The sequence below is a fragment of the Crocodylus porosus genome, unplaced genomic scaffold, assembly GCF_001723895.1.
Source record: "Crocodylus porosus isolate Cpor-Errol unplaced genomic scaffold, CroPor_comp1, whole genome shotgun sequence".
Taxonomy (NCBI): domain Eukaryota; kingdom Metazoa; phylum Chordata; order Crocodylia; family Crocodylidae; genus Crocodylus; species Crocodylus porosus.
The window spans coordinates 63,657,870-63,672,612 of NW_017728886.1; the positions used below are offsets into that span (position 1 = coordinate 63,657,870).

The following is a 14,743-nucleotide window of genomic DNA, read 5'->3' on the forward strand; positions in this document are numbered from 1 at the left end:
AACAAGGAATAACAGCCACAAGTTGTTGAAGAGTAGGTTTAGATTAGACATCTGTAAGAACTACTTCACAGTTATGGCAGCTAGGATCTGGAACCAACTTCCAAGGGAAGTGGTGTTGGTTCCTACCCTGGGGGTCTTTAAAAGGAGGCTTGATGCCTACCTGGCTGGAGTCATCTGAGCCCAGTTTTTCTCCTAAATAAAATAATGGCATGGATAAACAATGTTTTGGATAGGGGCATAAAATTCCTGACATACCATTGTGGGATGGTAGGGGACAAACTGGGACCCAAAACTGCCCTCAGCCCAATACCATAAATGGGGAAGGGGGGTCGGGCCTGCCCCAGGCCAACTGATTCTGCACAGTGCTGGGACCAGTTTGAGATTTTCATCATTGACCTGGGCAGCCCCAGGTCTAGGACATGCCAGCCTGAGGTCTACGACAATTTAAAGTGCTATATAAACCAGCCACAAAGATGTTCCAAATTATATATATTATACAGGGAACAAGTTTGTGGCCAGTTTACCATTTTATGGAGTTAATCATGGCATAAATGTAATGTCTGCTAGTCACCTAAAAAAAATGCCTTAGAAGAACAATAGGTTATGCTGGATTCTTAAGTATGATTTATCTGTGCTGACTATCAGACTAGCATTTACTGAAGATAATTCAAAGTTCATGTCCAGAGGGTAGGAAAAATGTCCCAAATCAACAGGGGCTCATGCAAAAGTGAAGCTTCACTCTCTGGTAGATTATTGTTAAAGTTAAAAAAAAAAAAAGGTGTTAATGTTTTGACACATTCTGTTAACACCAGAGTATCAAAGCTGCATAAAGAATCATGAGGAATCTTTCAGTGGGTAAGGAATGCCTAACTATATTTTTAACTCTACAGAAAAAACATTTTTATGTTCTAAAGGGCTGAAACATTGCTGGAAGCCACTTTTTATCATAATTATCATAAAAGGATGTTAAATGTTACCTGAGAATTAGAACCGATGTCTAGTGGAAAAAAATTAACATAGTTACAGGTCTCACATGCATTGACCTTTTATTGCCAACAATCACTTTGGTACATGAACACAAAAGAAGTCAAATAATGAAGCTGGCATTTCAGTGGCTTGCCAAGAAAAGATGATTCCCCCTCAGCTTTCCCTCCCTAATCCTTAAGTGGAGCTATGCTGTGTTTTCTTTACGTGCCAGCTTCAGAAAATGAAAACAATGACAAGGTGTTAGGGTCTTCAGGAAGAGATGCTTTGATACCAAATTGAAGTTCAGGAGAGTAAGGACAATGCGTTTGTTTCCTACCATCTAAACTTCTCATATACTAGTGCAAAGGATGATTACAGCCATTAAACATGGATCAATGTCTACATTTTAGCCATCAAAATGTACCAAACATGCACAACAATTACAAGAAAAATGAGGATTGATTATGTTATAGAGTTATCAGCAGATGCATTTAAAAGTAAGGCATCAGTTTAAAAACATGAATGTCAAGGAGACGTGAATCCCATCTATGAAGCAAACAATTTTGTTTCATCACAATAAGCATCATTGACCTTGACTATGAATGGTATATTTTTAAACAAGCTGTAGGAAGATGATTCAATCGCTGCCTTTTTTTTCCAAGATGAGAATGTTTTGTTTTAAGAGAGCCTTATTCAAAGGCATTTTTCTCTTTAATAAGTCCCCATTAGCCGAGAAAAATCTATGAATATGACCGATTTAAAAGTTTTAAATAAGCAATATATGTAAGATTTCTGAATGTATTTTAGATACATAATGGAATCAGAGAACTTAAAGGGACATGGCCTACTGGGTTATCTCATCCATTCCTCTGCTGACTGCAGAGGCATCCTCTAATGGTGTGTTTTCTAGTCCTTTGTTCAGTCTAATCTTCAATGAATCCACCCCATTTTCTTTTGGAGAACGTTTCAAAGTACGATGCTGTTAGACTAATCCAGTTCTTTTGCTGAAATCCATTTGCCCTAATTATTCCCCACTTGAATGACTTAAAATAATTCCTATTCCCCCTTTGCTATCCAAACAGTTCACAATGAAGTTATATTCCTATCCTTAATTTGTCATAATTTGTTTGTTTAGTAGGTTTAAGCTTCTTCGATCACATATCATTCTAGTGAGGGCTGGATGAAAGTTTTTGAACGAGTAATTTAATCATTGAAAAATTCAATTTCAGATCAACCAAAACTGCTCGAGAATTCTTATTTAATCTGACAACTGTCACTTAATATAACAAATAGTTTCATCTGATAAAAATGAACACAGATTTTTTTGTAACATTTCATTTTTCCATTTGTAAGTAAAAAAAAAAAAGAGAAAATAATGCAGAAAACAGAACAATTCCTTCTGGTTTGAAACGGTCTTTTCAACTTTTTGGGGGTTTAGTTAGTAAACTGAAAAATCAATGATTTCCACAACACTGTTTGAGGAAACCTCATAATTTTTGCTTTGGTTTGCAAATTCCCACCAGGCCCCCTCCCCATCTTTGTGGTACCAAGTGGTATATATTCAAGTACCAGATTTTGAATGCAATATTCTTGGTCTATTTATTTCATCATTTCACCATTTAGGTTCTCCTACATGGATCAAATAAGTGTCATCAGCATGACATCTGGAGAACTGCTGATCGCTTATTTTACAGATAATGGAGAGAAGAAAACAGTCCGTACCTGTGCTCCACATAATTTAAAACATATTTAAACTATGCAGAGCTAGAGCTGAACTCAATTTAAAATTTTACACGCTGCAGCTCCAAGGCAGCTTACCCCGCTGTGCCACACTGTAGCTCACTATCTTTTTCTAAGAACCCTTAAATAAAGAAAGAAACACTCAGTGACAGTTTTGTTAAGAGAATTCTGCAGAGCTACCACGCAAGTTCCATGATGCTGATCACTCTTCTACAAAGGAATACTAGTTTTGATATGGCAGCATGCAACATAACCGCCATTTCAGAACCTACAGTGAGCTATGGGATAATATCAATTAATTTCCAGATTGATGCAAAAATTTTGGGGTTGAAAGAGATACAAATAATCAAGTCTACTCTGGACTTTTTTTGTAATGTTTTCAGTGTTTTTCTTCATACAATGATTATTTTAATAAGATAGACCCTTTTGTTCACCTTAACTAGTGATTACTTGGAAATGTATTCTCAGTTAAATTTATCTCAGTTAAATACTCTATAGGGAAGTTGTAAAGCGCTCTGAAACAAAATCATCTGCTTGCATTAGGCCTATATTTTGATCATCATAATGGGGCTGGGCTCTCTAGTTTCAGCTATCATGATATAAGTCCTTTTTAAAATAACTGAAGAACACCCAAGTGACAGTTTATTTTAGTTTACCTAACTTAGTTGCAAATGATTTTAGTTGAACATCTACTGTAACATGGACAGTAGTTAAATGTCTAGTGCAGTTTTGTGGAGTCTACAACGAAGACTATATTGTGATTTAGAAATACCTGAGGCAGCTTTAAATGAGCTGGTTTAGGTACTAGACATAGTCTAGCCAAGAGCTCAATGAAGGCTAGTTTTCTGAACTTCCAGCAGCTGAGACAGCTCATTTAAAGCTCTCTCTGGCCTCTACTCATCTACAGCCTGAAGCAAAGGATCAATTATTTAGACATGTCTAAGCCTTAGAGCAGTGGTTCTCAAACTTTAGACTCAAGACACCCCTTGGAAATGTCAACTCTTAATTGTCAATTGTCAGCTCTTCAATTGTCACCACTTAATTTTAAATTACAGGAACATAATATAGTAATTCTTCTGTTGCGAAAATTCAAAAAGACCACAAGAGTTCAGAATGTTTTTAACACTATGGATTCCTACTTGAAACCTCTAGTTTTATCTTGTGAATCATGTTTGCACATCTAACAGTGCTAGTATTGCATGGCACTCCATGGCACCCTTGAAAGGATCTTAAGGCATTCCACTTTGCCACAGCACCCTGACTGAAAATCAATACCTTGGAAAGAGAGAGCATCTGCAAGCTAGAACATGATGTTATTTGTAATAGCTTCATTTTTCATGTAAGAATATTGTATTGAGAAGATTTGGAACAAATTTGACATACTAAGCATTTGTCCCATATACTGTGTGGGATAAAAAAGAGCCTATACATTTTTGTCTAGTAGGGTCTTAATAATATACAATATGTAAAAGAGGCTTACCGAGTCTTATTCATCAAATCCGCCCCACGTGCTTTGTAATAATCTAAATTCTGTTGGAATTGGTGAGTCACTGGTCTGGGATTTTTCTAAAGAAAAGGAAGTGTCACAGTGAGAACATATTTAATAAAAACTGGTATCAGTATCTTAATGGAGAATTCTGGTGTTTTAAATATAGTGTTTAGAAAGGTTTTATTTAATAAGGAATACAAATTAAAGAATCATTTCTTTTTCTAGACCTATAATTGATAAAGACAGGAATCACATTTAAAAAGAGATGACTGGTTCTAAAATATTTGGGATTCAGGCATTAGCATAACACTAAGACTGATCACCAATCCTGTAATTAAGCATGACAAACCTACTCATCCATGTTGAGATGAGGCCAAGCCACACTGATCTAATTTGGATTTGAATCTTCCCTGTGACTGGTAAAGTTTGGTTCCAGAGATTGCTTTATGCCGTATGTAAGGCTGACTAGAGAAATTTATAACCAAAATATTTGTCTATAATTACGGCTTATTAAATGAAATGTTAATAGTGAAGGCAAACTAACTTAAAATTAATGTACTACCGCTAGTGAAAATTGTAGTTAAGCAAAAGATAGGCTAAGAATTACACTGAGTTGATCAAATTAAACATAGCCACTAGATGGCATACACAGCTTCTTTTTATTCCCAAGCCTCAAATCATTCAGAATCTAGGCCTTAAATAAAGAACCATATAAAGCATATAATTAATATTGAATATACAGTTTGTTAGTCCCCACTTCCGCCAAAAAGAAACTTATTTATTAAAGTATATCGTCTCAAATAGCACCTTGGACATAATATTTTATTAGAATACTCAAGATTATATACCACTGTATTATGCACAAAGGAGCCCATATAGCTGAAAAGGTTAACATTGGAAGATAAAGTGTTATGTAAATATTTTTATTATTAAAAAATAAATTGCACATATATCCAAACAACCTATACACAGACAGAGTAAATACCTTTCAAAGAGAGAGATGGACTAAATGAATATGCCCAGGGCAGGAGGTAACATTCATTAATGTTTTTGTGCAACTATCTAAAGATACTGCATTGGTAAAAAATGGTTCAAGTTATTTCCTTTTAAATTTCTTCCCCCTTATAACTGTGTACTTATTTAAAATATATTAACCTAAGCTTTTCTGTCCTACTAATAATTCATACAATTAAGTGAACAATGCAATGCTTCATGACATGCTTGATTATAGGGGAAAAATCATGTTTTATTTTCATCTTGATGAAGAGGAAGTATTAAAAGAGACAGAAACGTTTACTCTTTTCCACCTCTCCCTGTGATCATTACCCTTGTCCAGTCTTGCTATGAGCTGTTGAGCGATATCTTTTTAAGCTTTAGGTAACTGCAGCAATCCTTTTTTCATTGACCGCTTTTTTCAATTTTGTAGGAGTAGTTGGGAATTACAGCTTAAGTAACCAAATACTGTACATGCCAGGGGTGAGGGCATAAAGAGGACTTAACCTTTAAGAAACAATAGGTATCAGAAGGCTGACAGGCTTGATGTGATCAAAATTAAGCTTTGGGATTGAAACCTCCACTGAGAATTTTCTATTTCATATTGTCAAACTTAATCTTGTAATCAATAACTTTTCTCATCTGGAAGCTCATTTAAGTTACTTTAAATAAATACTGTGTAGAGTGCTCATAAACCCCCCCCAACCTAAAGGCTATTAGACAAGCATTAAAAAAAAAACCTCGTCCATCTGCATTGTAATGGCTACTGTACATTTATTTGTCTTCTCTTGTTACTATTAAAATAGCTGCATAATTCTACCCCATCATATGGCATGTAAGTCAGTCCTAATCAACTGACAGTAATAACAATGAATCAGTTTTAGTTACTGTTTTGCTGGTTTTGTAATTCCATGCATTTCTATGATAATCAAATCTGACTAATATCAAAGCAATGACTGATGTTTCTGTGTTAACTTTTCTTGATACATTTAATAGATTATTTATTTTAGAGACGCTGATTAGCATTTGAGCAAAGGTCCATGAAAAGAGGTGTTTCAAGTCATCAGCATATTTCTAGTTTTTACAAAGTTCATTTGAAAAAACCTCATTTTCACTCATGCCTAGTTCTGGTGCTTGTTTGCAGTAACTGAACGTGAGCTTTGTTTTTACTAAAATATTAAAAGATTTCTTTTCCAACTCCTATAAACCAATAAAGAATTATGTTACTTTCTTTTCTGGAAAAAAACGGTAAAAGAGATTATGTGGAACAGCTTCTTGAAACACATTTATGCAGAAATGACAAGCAACTCAAGACACAAAATGCTGATCTACTATCTAAGCACTTAAAGCCATTAATAGGAATAATGATCTAACTTGAACATATGAATGAGGCTCAAGCATTACTTTCAGTAGGGTCTATTTAAATTCCTATGAGGCTTACTGGTATCAAAGGGAGAGACAGTTTAAAGTACTATTACATGCAGAGTAAAAAAGCCCTCAGAAAAAAAAATAATGTTGAAAAAACAGCATCTGAAATTTAAGACAATAAATACCACGGGCTAATATGTTAGAAATAATTTTGTAGCCCTACCTGATATCCTTTAAGAAAATCTGGATATATTTAAAAGCCTAAATTACATATTTGCCTGCAGATATCTGAATACTATTACCCCAGACATATTTAGTATTTCTGAAAGCTACATTTCCAACAAGAGTAAGAGAAATTAGGATTATGACTACTGTTCCTTAAAAAAAATCCATAGCATACATTTTGAAGAAAAATATCCTAAACATTACCATTTTCCCCTATATCAATATCTTTTTCCATCTCTCTATCCGCAGTATTAGATGTGTTGTAGACTCAAAACAAATAGGTTAAACAAATGACTTACCACAATGTAGGTTCACTCTAAGGCAGACTATTCCTAAACACCAAGCCTTCTTTGCAAAGTGGGTACAAGAACCACAGAGATGGTTAATTACTTATCCTAGTAACACCCTTCATATTTCTCTTCTTCAGATTAAGTACTTTGAACTATTTAATGTAAAATCATCATCATCTATTGCTAAGAGAGATGATGAGTAAATTATTATCTCTATCACACCCCAACAAGTATCATGTACTGAATGCCTAAAAGGTATAAGAAGGGCAGTAAGCAGATTAACAAGTTAATTTTTTCTTCCCTTTATATAAAGGAAAGGTAGCACTACCAGGACGTTTTATATACAAATGAAGGCAAGCCAGAAAATACACAACATTCTCTGGATTTTTCAATTACTTTTCTGTTCCTTTTAACAGGAAGATCAACTTTTCTTCTGAGACTTCTTTTTAAATGAATGATTTCAAATGGAAAAAAATATTATGTAGTGCTATGGTAATAGGTATGTAAAATAAGATTTTATGTGCAGGATAGCACCACGTTTTATACACGCAGTTTGGAAATCAAAGCTAAGGAGGCGGCGGTGGCTAACGTGACTTTTAAGCTCTTTCTGGGCCTCCAGGATCCTGGATCAACCCAGGGACTAAAAAAGTCTCCTGCTGAATTCAGAAAATCTTGATTAATTACCTACATTAGAGCAACCTGCCTCCTCCTATCCAGGGCAAGCCACGTTGCCATAATCTCCATGTTGCCATCACCTGTGGCTTCCAATACCAGTTATGTTTCTTTTGTCCTAAGGCCCTTTTTCCTATGATGAACCCTAATGTCAGGCTCAGGAAGAAGTCCTTTTGGAATCTCTACCCTGCCTGTCTTAAGTCTTTGGCCAAGGGAATTTGCCTCAAGTTAGATTCAGGACTTTCAGACTCTTTTATATCCACTTCCACCTTTCTGTCTCATTAAAAGATTATAAAAAGAGTAGGAATATCACCCAATAGGGAGTCCTAGTATCAGAGAGAGAGAAGTGACAGACTATAAATTGTTATAACTTGATGAAAAGCTCTACCCAATGTCTGAATTCTGTGCCCTACCTGTAGATAGTATCAGGCTAATACTGACTAAAAAACTTGATTTGCTTAGACCATTGTTGCCACAAAAAAGTTTAACATGTTTGCTTGGTTCCCTGAGTTTGCAAATTTTCTTGTGGTACTGGTAGGGAAGAAAATAACTAAAAAGTTTAAGTAATCTGAATTTGGGGAAAATAATAGTAGTACATCTTGCAACATAATAATGGAAAATGATTTATGTAGCTCTTATCATAGAGAGGTGCTGCCTTGAATGATACAGGTCACAATAAGATTATTTTACTATATATTAAGAAAGCTACTTTCCTCCAATAATGTAATGCCTTATTATTTGAGAATGCAGCAGTTGCAAGACAACATGTGAAGATGATAGGGGTAGATACAATTTAAGATTGTTTTACTTCCACTTAATTTTTTTCATGTTTATTTTTTTCTTAAGCATTATTTCTTCCCTTTCTTTTTATTTTGAATTCTAAAATTAAACTCTCAGAAGAAGAAACAAATGACAAATGTCTAATGTGTCTCTCTGATGAAAAATGAGACTTATTTGAGTGAACATACTATTGCCTCCATGCCAGGGGAAAAGCACTCGTCATTAGAGAAATGAATTGCTCAGCTGTTTATAAGCAAAAAGCTCTGGGGGAATTTCTCAGGGCCCCAAACGCAAAGCATTGCAGGGTTACGCAAACATATGTTGCAGGTGTTTTAGGGTAGACAGGTGGGAAAACCTCAACCACTGTAACAGACTTAGCTTAATAGATTGTAACTGAAACGAGATAACCAAAATGCAACCAAGTGAGAAAGAAACAGAAATAGTGAATTCAATATGTGAAGCAAAACTTACTAAAATAATTATCTCATTGGTGCCAAGCAAACTGTTTTTTCTATATCTACTAGTTTTACAGGAAACAAATACTGCCAATTAGAATTTTTTTTGAACACTGGTGATATTTTAAACCTGGAACAAAGAACACTCTGAAATATAATAATTATCCCAAAAAAGATAAGGATGAAGTATTGTTGCCTTTATTTATATTTCTAAGGAAACAGTTTGTTATAATATCACCTCTTTAGTTGACTAGGAACATTAGATTTATCATAATTCTCCTAAAGCCCAATATTAGTATATTTCTATACTAAAATGCAATTTTTCCTTTTTCCTTTTCCTGTAATACAAATTGGGGAAATCTACGATCCCACATTCACTAATGACTACAAGGTCTGTGAAGGTTTTACTTTTTCTTTTTCCATTGCCACACACATTCTGGTCCTTCAAAAATGTTACAAACATGGATAAGATTTGGGAACACAAATGAAATTCAATTAAAACATTCATTCAAGAATAAGACATGGAGCATTGTTTGTGCAATTTTGCAGAAGTATTTTGCTATTATGCACCAATTAATTTGACTCTGCATATTAATAACTGCCTATTTGCTCACGTGCAAAAAAATGTAACCTTTCCACATTTTTGTTTCTTTGTCACATATCCAAGAAGCTGTCTCTGTACTTGATGACCAGGCATATACATTATGAAGTAATGGTGTAACATTTTCATACATTTCAAAGTGCTTTGGCTGGAAGAAAAACAATAAGATGCTCTGCAATAACTCCTGTCCATTGTGTCAGAAAAAGGCATTGCGCATCATCCTATAATGAATTCTTTTTTATTATATGACACCAGATCTCCTTGCCAACTGTAAACTTGGTCAGTGGCAATAGGCTAAAATTTTAGCCTACACATACACATGCACTAATAGCATAATGGCAGTAGCATATATACAAATAACAGCATTGATAGTGATCGCTGCATAACTCTCAGAGTCAGAAGATTTGTTCTCTAGTACTGATATTGGCAATGATACCTCACCTGGGCTATTGTTTCCTTGAACTGGAATAATACTACCTACTTACATTTCTCAGAAGGCTGTTGTAGACCTAAACCAAGCAATGCTCAAAAAGATGTTGAGAATCTTGCATATATATAAGTTTCTGGAAATGCAAATATTTACATGCTGGTTGAACATGAAGTTAAAGAGGAGATTTCCCTGAATAAAAAAGGCCCAGAAAGAATTCAAGAGAGAAACAAATTTTAGTTAATTGGGTAAAAGCAAAAAACAACTTGTGAACTCATATTAGCTTGAAATAAATTGATTTCAGTTTCCTTACATGTCAAGCATTTTTTTTTTTTTTTTTTTTTTTTAACTGGCAAGTAGGAAATTTAGATTCCCCCCAAAATATTTAAAATATGCATTATGCTCTGTTTCTAGCTTCACATACATCATGTTGCACCCAGTCTATGTAGAAGATACAGAAATGATAAAAATGTTCATTTAGCTTTATGAACCATAACTTGAGGCAAAAAAGCTTCTAGTCACATGTTTTAGCTGCTTCTCCCAACTGGCTGAAACTTTTTTTTTCATTTGAGTTACTATGCTATATTGTATTTTAACTCTTAGATCAAAGTATATCAAATCAGCTCTTACAAATGTTCCAACCCAACTCCCCCACCCTGTTAATGTTCAACTTCATAACCTATGTATATTCCACATCTTGCATAAACAGAATAGGTTCAACATATTTTAAACCTGCCTCTTAATTTAGTCATCTATTATTCTTCTTAGTCCTTGGTTTTAAGAAGTAAATTAACTAAATAGTGAGGTATAAATCTGACAATATTCAGCCCTATGCCCATGACAGATTTATGGCCTGGTTATCTCACAGCCTTGAACAGCGAGGAATACGAGTTTTACAGCATTGCAAAAGGGAGATCCAGGCTTTGAATAGAACATACAGCCAGGCTTACTTCTAACCCTGAAATGTTCCAAATTATGAGATTTAAAAATTTGACATTTTTATGTACAGAAAAGCTACCACATTATGGTTTTATTGGCACTCATTTTGGACAACCTGCACAACTCACTCACAGTTTTGTGAGTAATGCAAGTATCCTAAGCTCATGCTGATAGAATCTTTGTGTCCTAGGGCCATTGTATCTTCTCTATGTGCAATCATATATATGGTACTGTATGTAGGGGTAGCAGAATATTTTTAAGGTGCTATCTCAGTTCTTTTAGCTACGTAGAAAGACTAAGCCGACTATTTATGTTCTATACAAGTCATGATATGTAAAACATGCAGAAGGTTCCTAAGGAAATGAAGATACTTCCTGAGGTCCACATATACAAATGTACCACACTAAAAAGAATGGCGTTGTCTATGACAAGATTTAAGAAGGTGGAGACAAACATCGTTTCTGGTGCCATAGGATAACTATTTCTATTTTACATATTAAAAATGATGAAGCTACAAAACCTTTCTGGTTATCCCATAAGAAGAAAAAAAAAAAAATTAACCTCAAAACTCTAAACATACCATTAATAAAATAATGACAGATATGCACATGTATCTTGCAATTTTCTATTGCTGTCAAACATCTTTCACCAGTTCACGAATCTATCCATCCATTAACACAAAATTATCAAATGAATATTATTCTGCAATATGAGTGTAATGGTTAATGCATTAATATTTGCTACGCAAATTTAATGTCAATGTACCAATAGTATATCTGAATTTATATCAAAAGAGCTGCACTCTAATTTTATCATAATAAACTTGATACGGTACAGTAGCTATTCTCATATATTATTAAAAAGTTCTGAATCCATTTTGTACAACTCGTGGTTTTTGTTTTGTAAATTTTAGTCAAATAAATTAATTATGATATGGAGAAATTTCTATTAAAGGGATACTATTCTAAGCAGTGCTTTTTGATAAACCACTTCACAAACTCGAAGTGATTAACTGAATTGTCAGGTTGCACACAAGAAAAACCATAATCACCCCATTCTAATATAGTTAAATACATTTTATTACTGTAATTTTATAGCTAATATCATTATTCTTTGGGACAGGGTCAGTAGCTTTAGTTGACTTTTTAAACATAAGTAAACTAGTCATTTGAAAGCAACAGCCCCAACAAATTCAAGTGTAATACATTTTATTGGTAACCACAGTAATTAAGGAATACAAGGTGATTCATACTTCTTTTCGACTTGTATGTCCTATTCAAAGAAGAAATACTAATTCTATAGTAACTCTTCCATGTTGAAATGTTGCACATTTCAACATGGAAGAATAATTTTGTATCCTGGCACTTTTTCATCTGCCCTGATATCTCACCATATGAACTGCTTGTCTGTTAGGGGATAGGGCTCCATCTCGAAACAACAAGTTTGCCTCAGTACAGAAAAAAGCCTTTCCCCCTACCTATGTATGGGCCCCTCAAATCTCCAATTACTTAAAAATCCTCATATCCTTAGAGAGCACCAACTAAATTCAACTCCACATTTAGAAGCAAACATGACATTTTGGGCCACTTAACATGCATTTTAGATCCTAATTCCCTTGGGAAGGCTTATGACTATAAGTTACAGAGACCTGAAGGAGGTATAGAAGTGTACTCTCCTGCCCTCAAAGTTTTCCCTGCATTTTAAATTTAATAAATAAAAAGGGAGAGACAGTAAGTAGCAGGGGCCACAACTTGGGATCTCTTCCCTTCCAGGGCAGTGCTCATCTCAGTGAACCATGGAGCTGACCTCCCTTTGTCTTGCTCTCCTTTCTTGGCTGCCTAGTGAGCCACCTTCAACAGGAGAGATGGAGGATGCTTTTTGCCCGTATTAGCACAGGCCCTGGGAGTCAGGACATTTTGATGAGAAGTGGGAGATGGGAGGAAAAGCGCCTATACTAGGTCTCCCACTCCATGAATAAATGCTCCAGCTACTAAGTTATTTGTAGGAGAGCTTTATTCCTCCTCCTCCAAAAAGTTGACGGCTGATTTTTCTATGACTAACAAAGGGTTATAGGCCTTCTGGAGTAGATAGCAACAGAACGTAAGTAATGAGGGAAACATCTCTTCTGAGCATGCTCAGAACGGCAAGGAGAGCGAGTTGTGTAGGGGGAGAAGGATATAAGATTAAACTTGCCCAAAATAGACATAATGCTATAACTCCATATAGGCCGCATCACATGAGCGCATATGTGAGTTTTGCAATGCCTCATAGGTTGCTGAGGTGCCACAGAATGCACCCTGCGCACATGATTTGGGGTACCACCTGAAATGGGAGCCCAGCCAGCTAGAGCCACACTCCAGCTGTTGGCCAGGCTCCACACCTCTGGACTGCTGGTGCCAGAACTCTAGGAGGCCCCCAGGGCCCCAACACCTGGGCTGGCCTCAGCCTTCCCTACCCCACCTAGAGATTTTCTCTGTGCTAACTTCACATGCAGGGGCACGTGCCAGGGCAAAAAGCAGTGGTACTTACTGGACAAAAGAGGATTTGGAATTAGGCCTATGCCTCTAACATTAAACATTGCCTAGTGCAGGCTGGTCTGTCACGGACCCCATACAGGCACATGGTTAAGTTTCTTTGGGTACTTTAACAGTAAAAAATTCAAGAGCATTTTTCATGTTTGAAGTTATGGGGCTATTAATGCATGTGATAGTTTCTGTGACAATGGAAAGTAATGGTTTTGCTTAACTCACTGCTATTTAAAACACAACCATATTGTTATAACCAGACCATGTTTTGTAAAGCAGTTTCTGCATCAACTAATTTCAGATATGACTATGATCTGCTGACTTCCCTAGTTTTCATTTATATTTAAATGCAATGGCTGTTTAGGGTGGATTGTCATAATATTTTCATGCTATTAGCCAATTTACATGCCAATCCACAGAGTGTTATGGAAAGACTGACAATGTAAGCCATATAGTCAAATATATCTGGCTACCTAAGAAAATCCCTTTACCCTTCCCGCAATTCCAAACAGTACTATGACTAATACAGTTTCTCTAGGTACCAGCTCAGGAGAAAGCGTGAGTGTGGCAGAGAGAGCAAGAGAGTGCACGAGAGAGAGAGAAACACACAGAGAGAAAACTGTTAGGGTCCTTGGTCAGCAAAAAGTCCAAACCACTCAACATACTATATAGGAATTTTTCTGAAAATGCTGGCTGAGCAACGTGAAATATTTTGGTGGGAAAGATTATTTCATGATGGAGGTAGTTAAATGGCTGACAGATTTGCAGAGAAAATAGACAAATTTTGCATTATGACTATTGATCGTTTTTTATGTTTATAGGTAAAATGTTTGAACAAGTGCATAGGAGCTGCTGATCTGCAAGTGTATGCAAATGAATAGTTACTATCAACTTACTGTGCATTTAATAATTTTGTATGCTACTGTAACAACATGGTTATTTCAAACCATGGGTCATTAAATTAATAGCTGCCAGTAAGCTCTGTATTCTAATAGTGAAAGGCAACAGAAGAGATTAACTAAAAAGCTTAAAACAATAATCCTTAAAACTGAACGTTTATTATGTCAAATTTCTGTAGGAAAACAAGTGTTTTTGACCCTGGGTGCTAGAATGTAAAAACTAATTAAAAGTGGTTTTTTTAAAAGCGTACAAATAGTTGTCATTTCAGGGGCACATTACAAAAATCCAACTATCCTACGAATTGAGGATGGCAACCAATTCTGAGGGCATATAACTATGGAAGCAAATAATTGTAATGTTGCTACAAATCAGG

General features: G+C 35.4%; 1 protein-coding gene across 3 annotated transcripts in view; it reads right to left on the reverse strand.

Moving 5' to 3' along the window:
- Window positions 1-14,743, reverse strand: part of TBC1D5 (TBC1 domain family member 5) — a 475,698-nt gene that overhangs the window by 82,637 nt on the left and 378,318 nt on the right. For all 3 annotated transcript variants that reach the window (XM_019535723.1, XM_019535731.1, XM_019535738.1), the window contains one exon: window positions 4,187-4,272. In XM_019535723.1, the coding sequence (XP_019391268.1) occupies window positions 4,187-4,272 (86 nt within the window). The remainder of the gene's footprint in view (window positions 1-4,186; window positions 4,273-14,743) is intronic.